The sequence below is a fragment of the Protopterus annectens genome, chromosome 2.part0 (assembly GCF_019279795.1).
Source record: "Protopterus annectens isolate FY-2018-M chromosome 2.part0, PAN1.0, whole genome shotgun sequence".
Classification (NCBI taxonomy): Eukaryota; Metazoa; Chordata; order Ceratodontiformes; family Protopteridae; genus Protopterus; species Protopterus annectens.
This window is the reverse complement of record NC_056728.1, coordinates 1154405436-1154430672: the sequence shown is the minus strand read 5'-3', so window position 1 is coordinate 1154430672 and position 25237 is coordinate 1154405436. Positions and strand designations below refer to the sequence as shown.

Genomic DNA, 25237 nt, shown 5'->3' with positions numbered 1-25237 from the left:
TTTACACTGCAGCAACATACAAAGATTAAACAACTAAAAAAGTGCAGTTGTGTAAGTGCCAGCTTCCAAAGCTTCAAGGCACCTTCATGCATCCAAACCGTCAAGCAGCTCAAACTGAGCAGAGAAAAAGACAAGTTTGGGCAGGACGCCCTTCAGAGCTTTCCTACCAGCAGAAAGGAGGAGGCTGAGCCCTGAAAGGACTCTGCTAGGCACAGCAAAACAAATGTCCAAACCCTGGCTTAAAAAACACACCAAAAATAAGAGACATGGAGGAAGAGAATGGCTACGGCAACAGTAATCAGCTGAACATCTAGTATTATGGTAAGTACAAGGTATACCTCTTTACTCCTCCTCCTTCATTAGGCCAATAATGGGGTACAATGCCCCATTTGGTATGTACCTCTTCAAACACCTGCACCAGCTGGAAAGGTGACAGAAATACCTCACAAAGAGAATCCATGGCCTCCAATACTTGTCCTATGTGGACAGGCTCAAATCACTATCACTCTACTCTGTATCATACAGATTGCTCAGAGAAGATTTGTGTCTCACCTACAATGCAATCTCAGACCCAGCCCTACTAGAGAAGTTCCATATCCCTAAGTCTAACTCCTCAAGCATCACCCAATGGAAAGGCCTAAATCTAATATGTGACATTAACAAAACCTGCTGGAGAGACATGTCTGTCTCCCAGATACTGCTCCTTCTCCAGACTCCCTATACATGTCAGAGTACATTGCTGACCCTCTTCAAGCAGAACCTTGATGAGTGGGAAACCAAAGATTTGACCCAGGGGTTCCACCTGTGTCCCCCATTGACAGGGGCAACAGGTGCTGACTGAGGTTTTTTTTTTGGGGGGGATAAACTCTAGGCTAGGCTTGTAAGGGCCCCAGGGCCATTAGCCTAGTAACCTACTATGATTCTATAGAACTGTACTATGTTCATCAAATCGATCACTGCTGCAGCAGCCTTAGCTACATGGGTAGACTACCACAGCAAATAACATTTGGGATGTGGAAGTCCAGGAACCCCTGGAGAATGTTCCTAGCAAAACTTAATTTGGACCTAGGGAAGGAATCAAGCTTACAATGGTTTGTAAAAGTATGTATAGAAGACCAAATATCGGCTTCGAAAATATGGGTACCACATATATGGTGGTATATGTACCACCGACAGGGCCTATTACCATTCCAGGGGATTGTGCAAGTCCAATTATTACTGATACGTTGTTTAACAAGGCTCTATCTAAAGCTAAAAACACTGCCTCCATGGGACCAGATGGTGTCCCAGGCTGTATCATACATGAGCTCCAAAAGGAATTAACCCAGCATCTTAATAACCTGTTCAGTCCCAGCCTCTTCACAGGATATGTGCCCACAGAATGGTGCACGGCAACGGTGGCCCCGCTACACAAGGGTGGGGCCACAACTGACCCTGGGAATCACCGACCAATAAGCCTGATCAGTCTGGTCTGTAAGCATATGGAGCGAATCATTATGGAACTCATAAATGGAGAGATTGGGAACCTTCAGTCGCTGGACCCCACACAGTTCGGCTTCAAGGGCAGATCATGGCTCCTGAACCTGGTGGATTTCTTTGAGACAGTTGCTCAGGCTATAGATAAGAGAAAGGAGGTACACACAGCTTACCTTGACCTTGCTAAAGCATTTGACACCATTCCCCATTCAAGTATTATTGATAAGCTCACCAGCCTGGGCATACCCTTACATCACAAGATGGATCGCAAACTGGCTCTCAGACAGATCCCATAAAGTAAGAGTAGTGGGTCTATGTCCGAATCTAGACCAGTAACGAGTGGTGTGCCTCAGGGCTCTGTCCTGGGGCCCCTCCTGTTTGGCATATACTTCTCAGAAGTACAGGCAAGCACGGAAGGGCTGTGGCTGACAGTTTGCGGATGACTACAAACTGGGTGCTATAACAGAGTCTCCGGCCGACGTGGAGATCCTCCAGAAGGGCCTAAATGAGACTGATGCATGGTGTCAAAGCCATGGTCTCAAGCTAAATGCAAAAAAATGCGTAGTAATCCCCTTTGGAAAAAACAAACTACAACATAGGAGGTAATCCCCTGAAATATGAAGAAGAAATAAGGAATCTAGGGACCCAAGTAGATAGTCAGCTTTCCTTTGATAACCATGTTGCCAAAGTTGTTAGAAAATCCTTCTATGTGACCCATCTGATCACGAAAGGGTTCGCATCAAGATCTAAGGATGTAATGGTGCCCCTCTACTCTTCCCTCATCAGACCCATTATTGAGTACAATGCACCAATTGGAATGTACCTGGCTAGACATCTCCAGCAGCTGGAGAGACCACAGAGGTACCTAACCAAGAGGATTACTGGCCTCAAACAGTTGCCCTATGCAGCACGATTGAAAAAGCTAAGTCTGTTCTCTGCTGCATCCCGCTTTCTCAGAGGCGATCTCTGTCTAACGTACAGAGCCATGTCCAATCCAGAATTGTTGAACATGCTCCATCTTAGCAAAACCAAATCTACTCTAGCTACATGCTCTAGGGAAATAAACCTCAAAACAACAATGAATAGAACATGCTGGAGGGATAGATTCCCTTCGCAGAGACTTCCCTTACTATGGAACAGGGTCCCGATCTACATAAGACAGAGCCCCTCACTATCACTCTTCAAGAGGAACCTTGATGAGTGGATGGGTAACAAAGTTCACACCGGGGATCACACCAACAGTACTACTAGATAGGGGCCAAGGGTCTAGGGAACTACTAAAGGGGCGGTGAATACCGTACAACGTGGCTGGGCTAATATATGCCTTCTGGCAGATAGCCCAGTACCAACCTATGAACCTATGTCTAGAATCTAACTGTTTCCAGAAAGCCATAGAGGAAGCCAAGAACATGGGAGAGCGATCCTTGAGCCTGCCTGGAATAGATTTATTGTGGTGAGTATAATACAAGGTAATAGCCTTACAGAACTATTTGGAAATGGTCTATTTTGACACAGGCAATCTTCTTACCTTCATAAGGAATAAACAATTTATACGAAGATCTAAGAGATTTCGCTCTGTCAAGACAGTACCAGAGTTGTCTGTGGACATCAAAGGTATGGAGTATCCTTTCTCCCTCATTTTTAGACTCCGTGAAGAAAATGAAGAGATGAATAGTCTGGTTTAAAGTAAACCTGGATACCACTTCAGGTACAAAGGAAGGATTAGTTCTCAAAGAAACCCTGTCCCTATGGAAAATGAGGTAGGGCTTACTCACTGTGAGAGCTTGCAACTCGGATATAAATTCAGTTCTTGCAGAAATAAAAATTTCTTCACAGAAAATGTTTTCAATAACACTAGTTTTCAACTGACATAAAAAGAGTGCTCCTTTTAAAAGTATGTCAGTCCATTAAAACACAACACTCCTAGCTTTAAAAAACTTTCCTGAAGACGGAAGTACTAAAACATCAGTACATTTAAGAAAATGGAAGCTCTTTTCCCCCCAAAAGGGAACTTATCTGTCCAGCAAAGGCAAGCACAAGCAGACTGTTGATCCTCAAAAGACTCAGAAAAGCATCGTCTTCGGTCACTCTGAAGGGCTTCACACCCAGACTTGTATTTCAGACAGCTCAGCTCAAGCTGCTTGACAGTTTGGGCACGTGGAATATGCTCTGAAGCTTTGGAAGCTGGTCAGCCATTGTATCTTTGGCAGGACATAACTCATATAGCTAATGCTACTGCAGCAGTGATCACTGTGATGAACATATAAAAATTATTCATAAATGAAATACTTCAATAATAACCAAGAATGTCAAAATAAATTTTATAATTTTTATTTGCTATGCCTCTAAAATAACTCCTGATGATACACTTGTACAGGAATGTAAGGTAATAAAAATTACAGTAACCTGGTGTAATCTTCTCATGCAGCTGTCTCTGCTAGACTACACAAATGTATTTGAAAGCAGAGTTCAGCATACGAGTGTGTTAACGAAATGTAAACAGGGCTAACACTTCTTTAGAAGCCAGAAGCCAAATTTGTATTTCTACCCCTGAAGCATAATGGTAGCCAGGGAACTAACTGGGTATATAAGCAGGAGATTTACATACCTAGACTTGAAATATCTTTGTGCAGGAACACATATTAAACAAAGTTAACATGTTTAAGTTAATGAAGTACAGATCAGGTGGCAACATTTTCTAAGAGAGACAAAATACTATTAGATAAATTATGCTTACTTCTGTCCGGTTTCTAAAGGTATTCCCACAAGTACTTGGGCAGCATTTCTCCAATCTTCTTGTTTTTCATAAATGGATGCAAGATGTTGTCGTATGGAAGCAACCTGAAAGGTAAATATTTTACCTCTGTTTTATTTTTATATTTCTTGCACTAAAATAAGATTAACATTTTGATAAACCCATAATTTATAAAGAAATTTAGAAGTAAATACAAACTGAAACAAAAGGAAAACAAAACAAGATGCCAATCCCTGCAGCAATGCATTTTATGTTTGCAGCTATTGTAAATAAATTTTGGAACTACGTATATATGTACTAAAAGATACTAACATATGCACACTCATAATTGCTTGTGCTCAATATGCATGCAACAATATTTAAAATCAGTCAAAGGAGCCACTGATCTCATCATATACAGAAGATGTACATTAAATCCACTATATACTGAATACAATCATCACTTTTTTGTTGGAGGGAGGCATTCCACCTTATAATAAGTTATACATACCACCTCAGTGATAGCACAACAGCAAGACAAAGGCATAGTCCAAAACCTCAGATAAGCAACAGCAGACTACTCCCAATCCTCTGAGGAAATATTCAACCAGTAGTGCCTTTGATAAAGCAGGTATGACATAACAACAGTGAAACACTGACCAATTTACAATCTAATATATGCATCATCACTCTCCCCATACATACACATACATGTATATATATATATATATATTTATAGATCTATGTCACAAAGGCAAAATCCCACAAGGTTGAAACACAAAACATCAAGCCCAGAACATCGAATGAACAAAAGGATAAAACTTCAAAACAGCAAACAGAACATCAAAATCGGTAGTAGTTAACTCTTCACCTGAAAACACTGATGTGAGTATGTCAGACATCTGCAAATCTTCCAGTAACATTAACAAATGCATACCAGCTGACAACATTGCAGGGCAGCAAGTAAATGCTAGATTTAGATGCCTACTGATGTTACTTCTATTGTTCATTATCTGGATGGTGATGCACTGTACTGTTTTTGCAAGAGTTTAAACCAAACTACAGTCTTACTAACAGCTCCACCATTTTGTATATGGACATATTAAAATTTGTATGAAAGAACAGTACCATGTATCACCATCCAGGCAATGGACATACAGTAGTAGTAACATCAGTGTGCTGCAGCAGTTAAATACTGCTGTTTTTGATGTCCTGTCGTTCGCCATTTTTAAATGTCGTCCTTTTTGCATATTCTATGTTCTTGGCTTGACGTTTTGCATTTTGATATCGTTTGATTTAGAGGTTATAAAATATATACATACAAACATACATCTGAAATGCATTTTATACATGTATTATGGGTATATACATACATATACATTACAAGCGCCCACACATGTATACAAGTATCAATCCATCCACAACCTTTTTTCCCAGTTCTGCAAACGGGGTTGGGGTGTCACCAACAGTGACAATCATCTGGAGTGAAGCTTTAGACTGCTGGGTGGCTTACCCTGCCACAGTAGCTCTTTCACGCCACACACTTGCACACACACTCACATCTACAGCCAATTTAGGATGTCCGATCCACCTACTACTTGTCTTTTGAATGTGGGAAGAACTTTAATGCACCCAGAGAAAACCTACATGAACAGAGTGAGGACATGCAGACCGCACAGAAGGCATTCCAGCAGAGAACAGAACTGGAGAATCTCTTCTGTGAGGTGGCAACACTATTTGCTGTACCACACTCTATCATAAATACATGCCTAGGCACACATACACAGATACATACAGCTATATAAAGTCCAGGTATGCTCTGAGGCCAGATACTTACACCCCTGGAAGGCAATTATTTACACAGTGACACACACCATGGAGGTCATTACTGTGCTTGGAGAATGAGCTGGCTGTAAATTTTGCTTTACTTTTTATTACTATATATTTTTTTTACATTTTTCATGTAAAACAAGTTCCTCCTCCTAACGTTTCAAACTTGCTGTAGTATATGTAAACGGTGTTGGAGGAGGAAGCATTTGACATCTGATATACAAGACTTTCAAAATATGTCCAAATATTTACCATATTTTTTTTTGCCCTTACTCAAAATTTATGTTTTTTTGGCATTCACTGGGGACTGAAGTCACTATATAATGAAATACATTTGAGATGTGGACTATTTCCTTCAGAAAATACATGCCAACACAAGTTCTGTTATTCTAGCAACTTTCTAATTTTATAAGAGCAATATTTAAAATCTCTTCTTATTTTTGAGCCTTTGACCCTCCTTTACTTTAGGCCTTATCCAGACTTCTTGAGCCAAGAGGTTGATAGGTATGCATACATTTTAACTGCTGCCACCACTGCTCAATCAAACTCACTCATTTACTCTCTCACACATGCACGCATACACTTGTACGTGCAGACAGAAAAACACACACACACACACACACACACACACACTATGCTGGAGTTCAAAATATGACACATAAAATGCCTACAAAGTAGGTTAAAAGGAATGAATTTCATGAGAAGCGAAGTGAGAAGTAACAAAATAATTTTGTCCAACTCTGTAAGAACAGATATTTTAATGCATCACACAAGCTGGGTCCAGTGTGCTCAATTTAACCATTTTATTTACTTTTTGTTTCTTAATTTGTTTTACTGTTCTTTAATCATGATGTTAATGAAATGCAGTAATTATGTTCTTTCCAGAAGTTAGTTTTGAACAGGATTTAAGCTTGCAAAGGGTCCATTTTGCATATGGTTTTCCACTGTTAAGACATGTTTAAATCTTTTTTTTTTTTTTTTATATACATTTACTTTTTGTTTCAAAGTAACTTTGTGGGGAAATCAGTCAGCGTTCCTTACTATTTGTTAGGTTAATTCATTAGTTTTGTTTTATTTAATTTTCTATTCTTGAGATCATTTTACTGTAAAGCCAGCTTTATGACTGGTTAGCTGTGGTCCCGGTTTTAATTTTTTGGCATAATGTAAATTGATTTTCTTTCAAGTGGTTATTTTCTAAGAATTTTTTTATGTACTTTTGGCTCCATATGGGTTGACCAACAAGCCTTCTCTCAATAAGACATGGTGCCTTTAATCCCCTGGCACTGGGGATTCCATTCCACACAGTACCAAGGCACAAGCTTCTTTAGAGAAGAAGGTCATTCAGATATCTGTAATAATGTCTTGTGCACGTGCCAGCATTATGACAAAAAAATGAATTTTTAACAGCCTTACTTGATTCCTGAACAGGAATAAGGTGCAATCTTCATTCTGGAGACTCACAGTGACCACTCATTTTTTTTTTTTCTGTCCACTATTAGTGAATCTTTGAATGCATACACACAATGGGGTTGTAAGCTCACACATACAAGGATACAATTCACTTTGTTTAACATTTTTCAAAGCATTTTTTGGTGTCAGAACTGGTCAAGTGGTTGGATTATCTAGGGTGGTAATTGCCAAAGTGTTGAATAATGTCTGTAAGATAAGTGGGATTTTGTAGCAATGCCAAAAACATTTGTTTGTAACAAAAGGTTTTGGCATTTGGGTTAAGTGAGAGTGTGCATGTTAGGGTCAGAGTAAGGGTTAAGGAAGGGGATAAGTGCGTGTGTGTTTGCACCTGTCAGTCTTATGTCAAGGTACTGTAAACAAAAGGGTGTTTCATACCCTAATGTGTAAGAATGAGTTGGGGATAGTGGTAATAGTAAGGCTGCGGATAACGCAGAGAGCGGGGGTGGTGCGCAAATCTCAAGCAGTTTCATTTATATTGATGTAGGATGGTTAAGCGTTTAATTTGTAACATTACCAAAGCCTTAAGGAATTCATAATACACCGTTTTTCTGCTAGTGTTTTTATTGAATGCATTTAGATTATCCATGTTTATAAATTACTGCAGATACACTATGTTAAATGTATACATTTATGTAAAGCTCAAGAAGGAAACTGGTAGGCAAAATAAATTAATTTCTCTTTACATGTAAATGAAAGTTTTTGGTGAATCAAATCAGGCTAACTGGGATCAGTGAAGCTGCACACTGTGGCAGAGAACACAGTAAGACTTTCATGAAATACGATGTTCTTCTAAATTAACATACCTCGGACTTGTGATAAACACTGGAACTAGAAACAATTCAGCTCAGATTATGTACAATTTACTACTACAGCAGAATATCAGTGATAAGGAACATTCTTCCCAATATGTTTGTGCCTCCTTTTTTGCTGACCTGCAGCCCCTCCAATGAACCACATGTTGTTCCCTTATCAATACTGCCAATATCCTGGCAGATCAATTCAGTGCCAACTTCACCCCCTCTCACCCCTTAAATGGCCCATCTCAATACCAGAAGATTGCCAAATTCCGGTAATAACGGCCACACAGGTAAAAAACACACTCTCCAAAGCTAAGAATACAGCATCCATGGGACCAGACGACATCCTGGGCTGTGTACTACAGGACCTACAATATGAACTGGCACCTCACCTAAGTGTCATGTTTAATCATAACCTCACCTCAGGTTTCGTGCCCACTGAGTGGTGCAGAGCTACAGTTATCCCACTCCACAAGGGGGAATCCACCTTGGATCCCGGAAACTACCGTCCCATCAGTCTGACGAGCCTTATCTGCAAGGCCATGGAGCGTATTATCATGGAACTTATTAACAAAGACATTGGCAACCTTCAAAACACTGGACCCCACCCAGTTTAGGTTCGTGAAGGGCTGATCTTGTCTCCTGAACCTGACTGACTTCTTCGAATCAGTCTCCAGAGCCATGGACAAGGGTAAAGTGGTCCACACAGCCTATCTAGACCTTGCCAAGGCCTTTGACACTATCTCCCACTCTGGAATCATAGATAAACTTACTAAGCTGGGCATTAATCCCTGCGTCACCCAATGGGTTGCTAACTGGCTTACTGATAGAACCCACACTGTAAAAGTAGCCGACTCCAAATCCAGCTCCAGACAAGTGACAAGTGGAGCACCTCAGGGTTCAGTCCTGGGACCGCTCTTGTTTGGCATCTACTTCTCTGAAGTACAGGCCAACACTAAGGGACAAAGTTTGCAGATGACTGCAAACTGGGAGCCATTACTGAATCCCCAAATGATGTGGATACTCTGCAAAAGGGCCTTACAGAAACAGATGCTTGGTGCCAGAGCCATGGGCTCAAGCTCAGTGTCAAGAAATGTATAGTTATCCCTTTTGGGAAAAAACATGTACCCGTGAATTACCATATAGGTGGCAGTACACTAAACACCGAAAGTGTGATAAGAGACTTAGGGACACAGGTGGACAGTGGTCTCACCTTCGATAACCACATTGCCACAACAGTCAGGAAATCCTTCTATGTGGCACACCTCATCACTAAGGGCTTTTCATCCAGAAAAAATGGTCATTGTCCCACTGTACTCATCCCTCATTAGACCCATTATAGAATACAATGCCCAGTTTGGTATGCAACTCTCAAGACATCTGCAACAACTGGAAAGGCCGCAGAAATACCTCACTAAAAGAATCACAGGCCTAAAGCAGATGCCCTACGTTGACCACCTTAAAAAACTCCAGCTATACTCGGTCGCATATCATCTACTCAGAGGCGATCTCTGCTTAACAATACAAGGCCATGTCAAACCCAGCGCTGTTGGACACGCTACACTTAGAAATCCCAATCCCTCAGAGCCACACACTCCAGGGATCTAAACCTTGTCATCACAATAAACAAAACATGCTGGAGGGATGAGACTCCCCAGACTTTGGAATAGATTGCCCAAACATGTCAAGCAGAGTGCCTCTTTGGCCCTCTTCAAAAGGAACCTTGACGATTGGATGGGAGAAAGGAAATTCACCCCAGGGATCACGTCAGTTGCCTTGCTAGACAGGGGTCCAGGGAAGTAAATAGTGTGGGAAGAAATAGCCAGGGAATTGTTATGGCTAGGCTTGTATAGGCCCTAGGGACGATAGCCTAGTACCAACCTATGAAACTATTTTGTTATCAGTTACCTGGTAGGAAGACAGCAAACTACTTCCCCAGCTGCTCTCAAGCAGTCATCCCTCTTCTGTAGTCCAATTGCTCAATGACGGACTCACACTGACCTCCAGACTGAACAGCACTGAAGGTCTAAAGCCTACCAAATGACAACCACCAGTCAGTGCTGTCAATTCCAGTGCAGAAATCCTGCATTAAAGTCTAGGAACTAATGTGAGGAGCATCCAGGTACTCACCCTCACACCCAGCATAAGCACAACCATCATTCCCCTGCCACATCTCTGACACCTGAGGTGCTAACAGTACCAGTGTCAGTGGAGCCATAGTTAGGGCTTTACTCCTCTAAACCATGGTGTGGCTTGTCCTCCCTAACACAATAGCTACAAAGTACTGGCAGCATTTTAATTGCCACTCACTTTTTGTTGGGAGCGACCAGATACTTTTTTTTAAATGAACTTTAATTAAAATAATAAAAAAATTCAAGCAATTAATAACTGAAGAGAAACAATAAATTAAGTGAACATTTCACCCTTAGCAAACAGAAGAAATAAAAATCCATGCCTGATTATAAAATAAGTAGATTACTGAAATTGCTATGTATTTATGTAGATCACAATAATTACTTTGCATCATGAAACTGAAGAGAGGGATAATCGTCCGACACCCTAAAAAAAAGATGACCGGAAAACTACTTCCCCTTAGCACTGGTGGTAGAGAAGAATAATGCCCAGGCAACCAGGGTTTAATTAGCAGCTCAAGCTCCTGACAGTGCTGGCAAGAGAGGAGGGGTATTACCATTCTTGAGGGGGGGGGGGACAACAGGAAGCCTATAGTCACAAAACTGTCAAGGAGGGATTCCATAGCAGTGAACATCCTGCAGGCAGACGTGTGGCTCACTAACCAAAGCCAGATAATAGCCCTCAGTATCAAGTGCTCAGAAGCATGCACTCACACATGGGGGTGAGCCATGGTTAGGCACTTAATCTCTCTTTTTTCAGATGCCAGCTAGAACAGAAACTCACCAGTATCTGCTTGAATGAGAACCTCTCCAGATGGCTCTTACCCTACCAAATCAAAGGATCCCCCCCACTAAGGCATGAATGGGCTTGAGTATGACAAGAGGGAGACTTGATGATACATAGGATCAAGAGAAAAAGCAACAAAAAACGGAAAAAAAGTCACTGCTCCTTATTCTTTAACTTCCTTTGTCTAACTTCTGGAACCTTGGAAACATGTTGCTTACATACTATTGTTGGCTGTCAACAGCCACTTATAACTTGTTCAGACTGTTCATCTAGTAAACCATACAGTTTTTTTTTTAATAAGAAAACATCTTTATTAAATTATCAGGTATGACATGGGCAATCTTAGTTAAATAAATGAAAATAAACACTGATACAACCTCAGTTGCAAACATTATACATTACAAACTATGCCGACACAACTGTAGCTGCTAACACTATACACCACTTATAATATACTCAGCCACTATCAAACATTACACAGCTCATTCAAATCATGCCCTTTTAAGCCTCTTTCCTCCTCTGAATGTATTGATTCCACAATTCCAATTTTTTTCCTCTGTAATTTTCTCCTACCCTTTTATAAAGATCCCAATTTCAGTTTTATCTCTGTTACTATCTTTGCTATTTCTAGAAAAAAGAAGTTATGTACTCATCATAACGTTCAATGTTTGTTGTCCATCTCGCCTTCTTTCTTTGCTGGTTGGGTTTGGAACTGAGGATCGGTTCCGACTTGGCCTACACTAAAGCTCGAGAGCTTCCACTGGCTCGAGGCAATACCCTATCCCATCATGCTTAGGGAGAGTACCCAGACCTTGTTTGCAAATACTGAACACAGTATCAGTTATATATACATAATAGTATATACATAAACATGTGCCACCTAGGACTAAGAAGGAAATCAGAGAAAAAGAAGTTATGTACCTACCATAACGTTCCATTTTAGTTGTCTTCATCTCGCCTTCCTTCTTGCTGTTTGGGTTCGGAGCCGATCCTCAGCTCCGACTAGGCAATCTTCTATAGCTCGAGAGCTGTTTACTGGCTCGAGGCTACCCCTTATCCCAGAATGCCCAGCGTCAGCTACCCAGATCTCATTTGTGATGGCGCACACTAGACATTAGTAGAGTAACCAGTTACTAAAACTGGTTGTCCAATACACCTAAACAAGGAAAGAGTTATAAATTTACCTGGCATGCGAAGTAATAAAAGATGCTCAGCCAGTGAAAACAAAAGGGAACTCCTCACAATCCTCTAGGAAGGGGAAAGGAGGGAGGGATGCAAGAAGGAAGGCGAGATGAAGACAACGAACATGGAACGGTAGGTACATAACTTCTTTATGTTAAGTTGTCTATCTCGCCTTCGTTCTTGCTGTTTGGGACAGCGTCCCTAGCACCTAAAAGCCTGGGTGGCTCATTGGAATAAACTATTCAGAACAGTCCAAAGGAAGCTCTGCTCCGGGAGACCATATCTACCTTGTAATGAGAGATAAAAGTGTGGGGGGTTGCCCAAGTGGCAGCTGCACAGATCGAGTATATGGGCAACCTAGACAAACTCTAGAGAGGCGGCTAATGCTCTAGTGGAATGACCTTTTGGTTTAGCTGGTAGCTCTATTTCGTAATTGATAAATAAAGGCAATAGTATCAGATAACCATCTGGATAAGATCACTTTAGAAACTGGAAGACCTTGTTTGTTGAAAGCATAAGAAAGAAATAACTGGTCTGGCTTTCTTAGTTCCTTAGTTCTATGGAGGTAAAAACGCAATTGTTTGTGTATATCCAGTTGGTGGAGCTTGTATTGTGCCTTGTTGTGATTAGGAAAGAAAACTGGGAGATCTATGGACTGATTTAAATTGTTCTATGAGCAGACTTTAGGAATAAAGGATGAACTGGTCCTGAGAGAAACTCTGTCCTTGTGAAACACCAGGTAAGGAGGACAAATACATAGTGCTTGAAGTTCTGAGATACGTCTAGCTGAAGTGATAGCAACCAGAAAAAGTGTCTTCCAAGAAAGAAATTTTAAAGGACACGATGCTGCCGGTTCAAAGGGAGGCAAAATTAAGGAGGCTAAAACTAAATTGAGATCCCAAGGAGGGGGAGGATCTCTAACTGGGGGGTCTAAGAAGAGATGTTCCTTTCATAAAGGCTTTGCAGAGCTTATGAGACATTATGCTAGAATTAAACATACCGATACGAAAATTAGAAATGGCAGTTAGTTGTACTCTGATGGTAGCTGAAGCCACACCAGACTGAAAAAGCTGTGTTAGAAATTCAAGAATTTCATGGATTGGGGATGAGAAAGGATCTAAATTTCTAGATTCTGCCCAGTAAGAAAACCATTTCCATTTACTAGCATACTTTTTCTCATAGTAGACTTATATGAGGAAACAGTAATATCACGGACTGCTGGGGAGATATTGGAAAGCCTGGCTAAGGTTGGAAGTGGAGTAACCAAGCTGTGAGCTGGAGAGTTTGAAGGGATTGGTGCAACCCGCCTGACTGGTGAATCAGCGGATCTGGAACCAGGTCCAGAATCCATGGTTGATCCAGAAGGTGGAGGTGTAGGAACTGGAACCATATTTGTCGAGGCCAATATGGGGTAATGAGGATCATTTTGCAACCCAACGATTTTGCTTTCTGTATGAGTCTTGGAATTAGGGGAAAAGGGGGAAAAGCATAAAGAGGTCCCTGAGGCCAACCGTGGACTAGAGCATCTCTGGGTATATGACCTGGAAGAGGAAGTAGGGAGAAGTAGCTGCTGCATTTGTTGTTGAGAGGAGTGGCAAATAGGTTGCAGCAAGGCTGTCCCCATTTGCGGAAGAAATCTCCTGGAGCGCCTGTCCATCTTGATATGGTAGTACATGTCCTGAAGATCTGTCGAGCACATCCAATTGTTCTGACCCAGAAAAGGGAAAATGGACTGCAGTGTCACCATCCGGAACTTTTCTTTTTGTACAGATTTGTTCAATTAGCTGAGATCCAATATTGGTCTCCAGTCCTCTGTCTTTTTTTGGTACTAAAAAGAATCTTGAGTAAGTTCTGGATCCTAGTTGGTCTGCGGGGACTTCTTGAATGGCTCTTTTTTCTAGCAGTCTTGAAACTTTTGTGACTGCTTGATCCCTTAGATTGGGTGGGACATCTGGGATGGGCTTTTTCGATTCTATGGGGGATTGATGGAAGGGAATTTTGTAACCTCCGGATATGATGGATAGTACCCATCTGTCTCTTGTTATATTTTGCCAGACTTTTGGGTACAGCGAAAGTCTTCCCCCGACTGCCTCCAGAGGTGAGCAGTCGGGCAACCCTTCAGGGATGCTGGAAGGGTTTGGCAGACAAAGTTCCTCTGTCACCCTGGTTTTGCGGTCCCCCTCTGCCACGAGGGCGGCGTCTGTTATTGTTGTTTCCCCCTCTGCCCCGGGGGAAAAATCACCACATGTGTCAGGCAAGTGTCCCCGGGATTTTCGGAACCACATTTTTCTGCTCTTCTGACCCTTGGGATAAGGTCTGGAAGGAGTGGAAAAACGGACTCCCATGTTGGAGAGAGTCTTACCTTCCTGCTCACACCTGGTCAACGTGTCTTTCACCTGAGGCCCAAAGAGAAAAGAGCCATCAAAGGGAGTATTGGTGAAGGATGCTCGAAAGGGTACCGCAAAGTGACACAGCCACATCCAAGCATGTCTCCTGAGAGCCACGCCTGTCCCTGTGGCTCTGTTCGCTCCATCAGCTGCATAGGAAATCAGTCTCATGGAGGAGTTAACTATGGAATTAAGAGCCGCAAGTTTAGTAGCTACTTTGGCTGGTGCTCCCTCAGCTGCAGGATCTCGAAGGGTATCTCCAAGCTCTTTCAGGAGATCCCTTTGAAGACGTGTAAAATGGCATAGATAATTCAGGGACCTCATTGAAAAGGTCGCTGAAGCAAACATTCACTTTCCATATCTGTCCATCATCCGAGACTCTTTGTTCGGAGGATGGACAGATGAAGAGGTCTCTGCTAACTCTTTCTTGGTGGCTGCTGCTACCACTATGGCATCAACGGGCACACCTTTGGAGAGGAATTGTTTGTCCTGGGGGGCTGTAATGAATTTATTTGGTCTCCTCAGAGTAGGTTCCACAGAATCTGGAGCTGACCAAGCCTTTCGAGCCACTACAGACATGAGTGGATCGAAAGGAGGAGATACCCAGGAGGTGGAAGGTCGGGAACCAAATGCATCCAGGTATACGGACTTGTCCTAGGTAGGGGCGAGGGTAGTCCAGTCCCTCCTCTACCTAAGCATTTCAAGGATGTCCGAAAAGGAAACCTCTTCAGAGGGAGACCATGGGGACCCTTCCGATTCATCCATGTCTGTATCTGAAGTGACAGACTCAGGGGAGTCTATGTGCTTCCTCTTGCACTTCTTCTGGGGAGGCTAATCTGAGTGATCAGGTGACGCTTCGGAAGAAGAGGGATCACCCAATGGGGTGTCCTGGGGCATAGGTTCCCTACACTTGGGGTCTGGAGGAGGAGTAGAGGTTGGCACAGACACCACGGGGGGAGGAGCCGATGGAGCTGGCAGTAGAGCTGTCTCAGGGGACAGCATACTCCGCATTACCTCTAATCGTCCCAATCTCTAGGCAGAGAAAGCTCTGGCTCTGAAGAAACAGGAGTTTTTCTCCGCGTCGAGGGTGACGGCTCCGAGGTCGATGTTGGAGCTGAGCTCACCTGCGCCGAAGCTCCGAGGGGGAGAACGGGGTCGGACAAGGGTCCGATGCCACTCCCCCCCTCGGAGCAGACGAGAGAGCCTCGGCGTCCAGATCCCTCGGACAGAAGGTACAATCAAGGTAATCAGAGCCGACATCGGAACCGAAGGAGAAATGATGATCGGCACCGAAAGTTCTGCTGCCTGTGGATCCACTGTCTCCGGCTCCGAGCTAAAAGTAGTCGGAGGAGGTATAGAAATAGAGGCAGCTGGAGCCGATACCTGTTGAGGTGGGCTGGACAGAATTTTTGCCAGTGCATGTGACTTAAGCAACCTACTTACTAGTCTCTCCACTTCATGATCCGATTAATCTATAGGATCGAGAGTGAGTGGGAAGAATGATGGCTACGTTCACTCTGTAATAAAGGTGACTGTGGTGCCGAGTGGATGGACTCAGTGCCAGCCGGTACCGACATACTTGGTTGGTCAAGTAAAGTAGTCTGCTCCAAAGGTGGAGCCGATGGCTTGACAGACTTAGGGGATTTCACTGGCTGAGAACTTTTAGCCGGAGAATCCTGATTCGTCAATAATCCCCGAAGGATTCATTTGTTTTTGCGCTCCTGCAGGACCCTTGGACTAAAAGCATGACATATAGAACAGGAGTCCTGCAGGAGAACAGTGCCCAAACAAACACAACTAGTGTGCCCATCTGTCAGAGACATTTTCTGACAGCATGAGTCACACTTTTTGAAGCCAGGTACCTTAGTATCTTTAGACATTATAGAAAACAACAACCACACAACAAATAATAATGAAAAACTATAAAACAAGAACAAATAGAGTTTTATTTTTTATTTTTTTTTTACAGTTAAAGAATAGAAGGAAAGTCCCTAATTTAAATGGCTGTCCTCGGGGGGGGGGGGGGGGGACTCTAATTTAAACGAGTTCAAGGGAACAGAAGGCCTGAGAGATATGGAGCGACGACCAACAAAGCTAACGTACACAAGAACGCGAAAAAAGGATAAAGGGATATTATCTACATACTAAAAAGACAATTACTTGACGAACTTTCAAGAAAAAAACAATATATAATATCAAAAAGATTATACTAAGGCTGAGCCAGTTAGGAAGCAACCTCACAGCTGAAGCGGCAAATGAGATCTGGGTAGCCGACGCTGGTCATTCTGGGATAAGGGGTAGCCTTGTGCCAGTAAACAGCTCTCGAGCTATAGAAGATGGCAGAGTTGGAGCCAAGGATCGGCTCTGAACCCAAACAGCAAGAACGAAGGTGAGACAGACAACTTAACATCATAAGTTCCAAATCCAACGGAGACCTCTCGATCCTCCAAGAGGGGAAGGTTGGGGAAGGAGGGTGGGATGCAAGAATGAAGGCGAGATGGACAGCAAGCATGGAATGTTACAGTGAGTACATAACTTCTTTATGTTATGTTGTCCTATCTCGCCTTCATTCTTTATTGGTTGGGATAGCGTCCCCAGCACCTTCTTTCTTGGGTGACTCAAGGGAACAACATTTTCAGAACAGTGGCTCCAAAGGAATCCCTGTTCCGGGAGGCCAAATCTACTTTGTAATGAGTGCTAAAGGTATGAGGTTTTACCCACGTCGCTGCAGCACAAATTGACTCCATAGGTAGCCTAGAATGAAAAGCAGCTGATGTTGCCATGGCTTTTGCTAAATTACCTTTTATTTTTCCAGGCAGTTGTCTATTTTGGGAAGTATATGAATAGGTAATGGCATCAGTAAGCCACTTTGAGAGAGTGACTTTGGATATTGGGGCACCCTTTTTTTTTATCTGAAAAGGATACGAACAGTTGAACAGATTTCCTGAATTATTTTGTTCTGTCCAGATAGAAATGTAATTGTCTATGTACATCCAATTGGTGTAATTTATATTCTGCCTTGTTGCAATAGTTTGGGAAGAAAACAGGTAAATCAATAGACTGAGTGAAGTTTGCCTTGGAGCAAACTTTGGGTAAGAATGATGGATAAGTTCTCAGGGAAACTCCGTCTCTATGGAAAACCAAGTGGGGGGGGGGGGCGACGTATAGGCAATGTTTGGAGTTTTGATACCCGCCTAGCTGGCGTGACGGCCACCAAAAGGACCATTTTCCACGTTAGAAACTTCAGATGACAAGATGAAGCTGCTTCATATGGTGGCAGGATTAGAGTGGACAATACCAGATTGAGGTCCCAAGGAGCTGGTGGTCCTTTTACTGGGGGCCTTAGCAAGAAGGTACCTCTCAAAAAGGCTTTGCACAGTCTACTGGACATAATTTTGAATCCCATTCCTCCAATATGGTAGTTTGAAAGAGCAGCCAATTGAACTCTTATAGAAGCTGTTGCTGCACCTTCATTGAAGAGTTTTGCTAAAAGGTCTAAAATACAAGTTACAGGGGCCGTGAAAAGATCAATGAAATTGTTGAGAGACCAAACAAGAAAACCGTTTCCATTTGCTAATGTAAAGCTTTCTAGTTGTTGTCTTATGGGATGAGATCAGAATATGTTTCACAGTGAGGTATATATCTGGAAGCCTGGCTAGGAGTGGAAGTGGAGCAGCCAAGCTGTCAGTTTGAGGGTTGTGAGCGAGGGATGCAGCGCCCTGATGGATGAGTCAGGAGCTCTGGAACTGGGTCCAGAATCCATGGATCATCTTGTAGATGGGGCCATAGGAAAGGGAAACTAATTTGACGAGGCCAGTATGGGGCTACGAGTATTAACCTGCTTCTCAATGTGTTGGCTTTCTGAGGATCAAGGGAAATGGAAGGAAGGCATAAAGGAGACCCGGGGCCAATTGTGTACAAGTGCATCCCTTGGTGACTCCTCCAGAGGGAGGATCAGGGCAAAGCAACTGTTGCATATGGCGGTCATGGACGTGGCAAAAAGGTCACAGCACGGCTGGCCCCACTTGCAAAAAATCTGTTTTGCAATTTCCTGTTTCAGGGACCACACATGAGGCATTAGAATAGCTCTGCTGAGTTTGTCTGCAATCATGCTGGATTTCCCCGGGATATGTGTTGCTATTAGAAAGTGCTGGGAAGAGAATGCCACTGCCATACTCTTTGAGCCTCTTGACATAGGGGGTAAGAGTTGGTTCCTCCTTGTTTGTTTATATACCACACGACTTGACTGCAGTCATTCCTATTGGAAGGGAGTTGTGAAATGCCTGCAATGCCAACAGCACTACTCTCATCTCTAGGACACTGATATGCAAGTGGTTCTCATATTCCTGCCAAACTCCTTGGACAGTCTTCCCCAGATAATGCCCCCCCACCCTATCTGGGAAGCATCTGTGGTCACTGTAGCTATTGGTTGTGGGGGGATGAACTGTCTGCACAGAACCACCTGAGTAAAATGAAGACACCAGCACAGGTATCTCTTGCAGGATTCAATTATGATATTCTTGCGGGACATGGGCAGCTCCTGCATTGACCACTGTGCAAAAAGTAGCCACTGGGGAGCTCTCATGTATAAGCGTGTGAGCGGTACCAAGGTTATCGCTGCCGCCACTGTACCCAAGATCTATAGAACAACCTTTGCTTGTACATTCTTCTTTGTCAGGAGGTTTTGTACTTGTTGGCATAGGGTTTTTGTATCCGGTCGGGAGGAAGTTTGTCTACCATTTCTCTTGTGCTTAAGTCTACTCCTATAAATATAATATGTTGTGATGGCAACAAGACAGACTTTTCAAAAATTATTGCAATGCCTAGCTGAGAGCAAAGGTGGATGGTGGTGTCTCTTGCTCTGGGAAGCAGATGCTCAGTGGTGGCGGCTAGGAGCCAGTCATCCAAGTACGGAAACACCTGGAATCCAAGATGCCTCAAGTGAGCCGTAACTACTGCCATGCATTTGATGAACACTCTGGGAGCTGTAGTGAGACCAAAGGGCAGAGCTCGGAAGTGGTAATGACCGACTCCCAGCTGAAAGTGTAAGTGACTCTGGGATCGCCTGTCCATCTTTATATGGTAGTAAGCATCCTGGATATCTATCGAGCACATCCAATTGTCTTTCCTCAGAAAGGAGAGTACTGACTGCAGTGTCACCATCCAGAACTTTGATTTTTTTACAGATTTGTTTAGTCTGCTGAGATCCAAAATGGGCCTCCAGTTCCCTGTCTTTTTTGGGACTAAAAAGAACCTTGAGTAAGCTCCAGATCCAATTGGGCCTGTGGGGATGTTTTGGAGGTCTCATTTTTCTAGCAACCTTTGAACTTCTAGGGTTGCCTGGTCCCTCTGATTGGGTGGAACATTCGGGACTGACCTCTTTTCTAAAGGGGGAGAGGAAAGGGGTATACAGCACCCTCTGGATATGATCATTTGTACCCATTTGTCATTTATGTTTAGCCAGGCTTTTGGGTACAGTGACACGTGACCCCCAACTGCCTCCAGAGGTGGACAGGCGGGCGTCCTTTCAGGAGCGCTGGAAGGGCCTACCAAAGAATGTATCCCTGTTGCCCTAATTTTGTGCCCCCCCCCACCCTTTTGTGAAGTCAGCATCTTCCATTGCTGTTTTCCCCTCTGCCACTGGGGGAAGAATCATCACGTCCATCTGCAAAGGCTATCTGGGACTTATGGAACCATATCCCCCCCCCCCATTCTGGCCTTTGGGGTAAGGCCTAGTAGGGAGTGAAAAACGGACTCCCAAGGCAGAAAGAGTCTTTCCCTCTTGCTCGCACCTGGTCTCTCTCACTTTTGGCCCGACCAAGGACGAGCCACTGAATGGGGCACTGATAACGGAAGACTTGAAGGTCTCTGCAAACTTGCATAAGTGCATCCAGGATGTCTCCTTAGGGAGATTCATGTACCTACTGCCCTACTCACGCCATCGGCCACATAAGAGATAAGCTGCATGGAGGAGTTTACCACCGAATTTAAGGTAGAAAGCTGACAGGTCACCTTGTCTGAAACCTCCGCAGCTGTGGAACCTTGGAGGGTATCTCCTAACTCCTTCAACTCTGAAGTCTAGTAAAATGGGTCAAACAGTTCAGCGACCTAAGAGGACAGGCTGCTGACAAGAACACATGCTTTCCATACCTGCCCATCGTACGAGATCCCTTATTCAGCGGATGGACAGATGAGGAAGTCTCAGACAATTCCTTTTTGGTGGCTGCTGCCACCACCATAGTATCTACTGGGACACCTTTTATGAGGAATTCCTTGTCAGAGGATGCTGTATTAAACTTATTTGGCTTCCTCAGAACAGGTTCCACAGACTCTGGACAACCCCACACGTTCTGACTGACTACATTCAGGAGCTGGTCGAAAGGTGGGAGTCACCCAAGAGATGGAAGGGTGAGACCCAAAAGCCTCCAGGGTACACGGATTCATCCTCAGAAGGGTTGATGGACTTCCAGCCACCTCTCTGCTTTAGGATCTCTAGTATGCCCGCAAAGGAGACATCCTCAGAGGGTGACCGTGGGGACCCTTCTGAATCAAAGTCAGTGTCTGAAGTGATAGACTCCCCATAGGAGTCTTGATGTTTCCTCTTACATGTTCTCCTCCGTGGGACCTCCTCCGAAGGGTACTCTGAGGAGGTTTCGGAAGAGATGGTTGCACCCAGTGGGGTGCCCTGGGACTTCGGGTCTGCACACTTGGGAGGGAGAGGTGGTAAAGAGACAGACTCTGGCGCTTTTGGGGGAAGAGTGTTTGGATCTGAGAGTGGAGCCGTCTGGGGTGACACCACTCTCCTCATAACCTCAAAAGCATCATAGCCCTTCTTCCAAGGGAACTCTGAGGAACCAGGAGACTCCCCCTGAAACAAGGCGGTGGACTCCGTGGCCTATGTAGGAGTCAAGCTCACCTGCACTGAAGCCCCAACAGGGAGAATCATTTTGGACAACTGTCCAACCCAGCTCTCCTCCCTGGACCCGATGGGTGAGCGTCGGCCCCTAGACCCCTCAATAGACGATGGCACCGATGAGGTCGGAGCGGAAATCGGGATAAAAGATCCCGAAGTGGAACCTGGTCCTGATGGTTCCACTACAATCAAATCCAAACACACTGGCTCCGAAGCCACCACTTGGGTCATAGGAGAATCGGAGAAGGGGAAGTGAAGGTTGCGGGACCCGGATCCTTCTGGGCTGAGCTCAACAGAATTTTGTCCAGCACCAATGTCTCTAACAATCTCTTGACCACTCGCTCCACATCGTCATCCGAAAGACTCCTGGAGGACCGAGAGGACAGGATTTAATGGACTGCAAAATAAGCAAGTGTAAGACTAAGGAGTCCGGCTCCACATGCAATACTCTTGTCAGCTCCAAAATAATCAGTGGAACTGAAGAGGTAGCCTTTTCAGGCCCAAAAGCCTTTGGGTCTATGGATGATTCCTTAGCCTGCTTCTTAGACTGTTCAGATTCTGAAGCTGTGGAAGCAGGTCTCTTTGAAGACTTGTCAGATCTAGCGGATTGAGACTGGTGAGGGGATTTGGAGGAACTCTGTTTTCCTTCTAATGCCTCAGAAAAAGGAAACTTCAATAATCCCCCAACAATCAACTTATTTCTTTTCTGCAATAAAACCCTGGCGCTGAAAGCATGGCAGAAAGAGCAGGACTCCTGTAGATGGACTGCACCCAAACAATACACACTGGTGGTGTCCATCTGTCAGGGGGCATTTTCTGGCTGCAACCGTCACACTTCTTGAAGCCCGAAGGCTTCGCTTCTTTAGTATCTTTAGACATGACTAGCCTAATAGTTCTAACAATCAAAAACCACTGCGGCTATTGATCTGTGTACAAGACAAATGGGACTAAAAACATTTTAACTGCTTGTATCTTACTATCCATATAACAAACATTCCATTATCTCAGTTTATGTATTATCTTTTGTTTAGTCTCTTCCCACATATCCTGCCACGCTAGAATCATTTTTAATCCCCACTTTTAAATGCTTCATTTTATCACATCATGTCCCCATAAATATGGATATTTCTGAACCAATTCATTTGTGGGTACATAATGTACTGCTATTGCCTTTGTTTTAGCTGCATTCATTTTGTATCCTGAAAAGATTTGAAACAGTCTCAAAATGTTCCACAACACCGTGATGTCCGTTTCTGTTTTTTTCAGGTATAAAATATCATCTGCGTATAGAACCAGTTTTCTTAACTACCATACCAATTAAATCCTTGAATTTCTGAGTCCCTTATTCTCTTTGCCAATGGTTCTAAATATAATGCAAAGAAAGGGGAAAAAGCCACCCCTGTCTGTTTCCTCTGCTCAAGCAGAAATTATCAGAGATGACCCCACCCACTTCAATTTTCACCTCCGATCCCTCATACATCATACTAATCAATCTTGGAATTTTTTCAGGAAATGCAAATGCTTCCATGCCCTGCTCATAAAAGTTCCAGCTTGCCATGTCAAATGCTTTCTCTGCATCAAGACCCACTAACAATGGTATTTTCTTACATTCTGCTTCCTTATGTATCAAAGTTCTGTTAATGTTGTCAAATGTTTGCCTCCCCTCCACAAAAACCACACTGATCCGTATCTATCAATTTTGGCATTACTTTTGCCATTCTTTTAGGCATTCTAGAACATGAAAACTTTATAATCATAGTTTACTATTGAAATGGGCCTGTTTGAAACTGGATCTAATGGATCTTTATCCTCTTTAGGTATTACAGCTGCTACCGCTTTCTTCCAGGATGTTGGTACTTCTCTTAAAATACAGTTAAACAAAACCTTCCAGATCTTTAGCAGTTTTCTCCCTCCTATCTTGCAAACTTAAATAAGAATGCTATCTATTCCTGGGGGCTTTCTTGCAGATTGGTGATGCATAATTTTCATCTCATCTCCTCTTATCCTAACCCTCAGTAATTTTGACTCATCTACCTATAACCTTGGTATACTGAATTCTTCCAAAAACATTTCCATTTGTATCTTTTCTTGATTTCCATATTTCTCTGCTTTATGCGGACTTCCACAGAATTTCCAAAATATTTCTAATACCTATAAATGAACTCTTTGTTACCTTACTTGTTATAGGCTCCCTAAGCTTGGCAACAGCCCTTACTGCTTTCTATTGTCAGAGTTGTTGTGCTAAAGGTTTTTGTGCTCCGTTATAAAAAAAAAAACAGTTGCTTAACGGCAATCTTTCTAAATGTATGTATATCGAGGTAATCCCTTACTTTCTTAGTATTCTGCAATTGATCGTCCTCTTGTTCTGCGAGATTCCTCCTGTTTTGCAAAACGAACACGTCAGTCTCTCAAAATAACTCTTCTTACGTCTTAACCACATCTCCCTTTCTTTTATTCCCACCCTATTTTTAAACTCCACTTTAATTTTATCGCACTCCCTAGCTATATTTTCAGAAGTAATTTCTATACTCTTGAACAGCTCCTAAATGACCTCCACTACCCATTCCTTAAATTCCTCTCTTTTCAACAGATAGGTAGGAAAGCGCCAGTGCCTCATTTTCATTTCATTACCTTGCTTTTTTTATTTTAGTTATTACTGGCACATGAACTGAAATAGTTACTGGGTGCATATCAAGACCTTTAATTAACTATACATGTTCCTGTGGAAATGTAAATTTCATCTAGCCTAGCCCAGTTTTTATATCTTTGGGAATAATATGTAAATTTACTTGGAACTCCTAGTACTGAACCCACATCTTGCATGCCAAATATTTTCATACATTTCTTTAAAAATCTACCCTCCTTTGTTATATTTTCCCTTCTGGGACCCCAGACACATCTTCACTGTTGAAAATCAAATTCCAGTCTCCATGTATAAATAATATTCCTTGCTGAAAGCTGAATATTTGTTCTAGAATTTTTTTAAGCTCCATTACAGCAGTTTTCAGTGGAATACAAATACATGCCAGTATAATCCTCCTCCATTGCCAGAAGCTCCTTAGCAATACAAATCTACCATTATTGCCTCTTTTATCCTCTTCTATCACTAATGGAACTCCTCTTGCAATTAATATAAGCACTTCTATCTTCCTTTGCCCTAAGTATTCCACTGAATAACCATTCTGAAAACCTTTCTTTATCAAATTCACATGTTCAGTTATTTCCAAGTATGTCCCTGTAGCACAGCTATTTGCCCTCTACATTTTTAATATAGTTCACTACTCTCTTTTTTGTATTTGTGAGACCATTCATGTTTATACACATTACAGAAACCATCATATTCTATAAAAAATATTATTCCTATCTTTTATATGTAACAGCTTTTTTGTTAAAAATCTAGTTCCAGCTTTTGTGTTACATGTATGTACTGTTTGGCAAGTTAATAGTTTACGCAGTTTCTTGTCATTTCCATTTGAGCCTATGTTAATCTTACAGAATTTCTGTTTTAATGAAAACCCACAAACAAAAA

General features: G+C 42.9%; 1 protein-coding gene across 1 annotated transcript in view; it reads right to left on the bottom strand.

Moving 5' to 3' along the window:
• Nucleotides 1–25237, bottom strand: part of COPS4 (COP9 signalosome subunit 4) — a 687025-nt gene that overhangs the window by 619512 nt on the left and 42276 nt on the right. The window contains exon 2 of the mRNA XM_044060383.1: nt 4214–4339. Within this exon, the coding sequence (XP_043916318.1) occupies nt 4214–4339 (126 nt within the window). The remainder of the gene's footprint in view (nt 1–4213; nt 4340–25237) is intronic.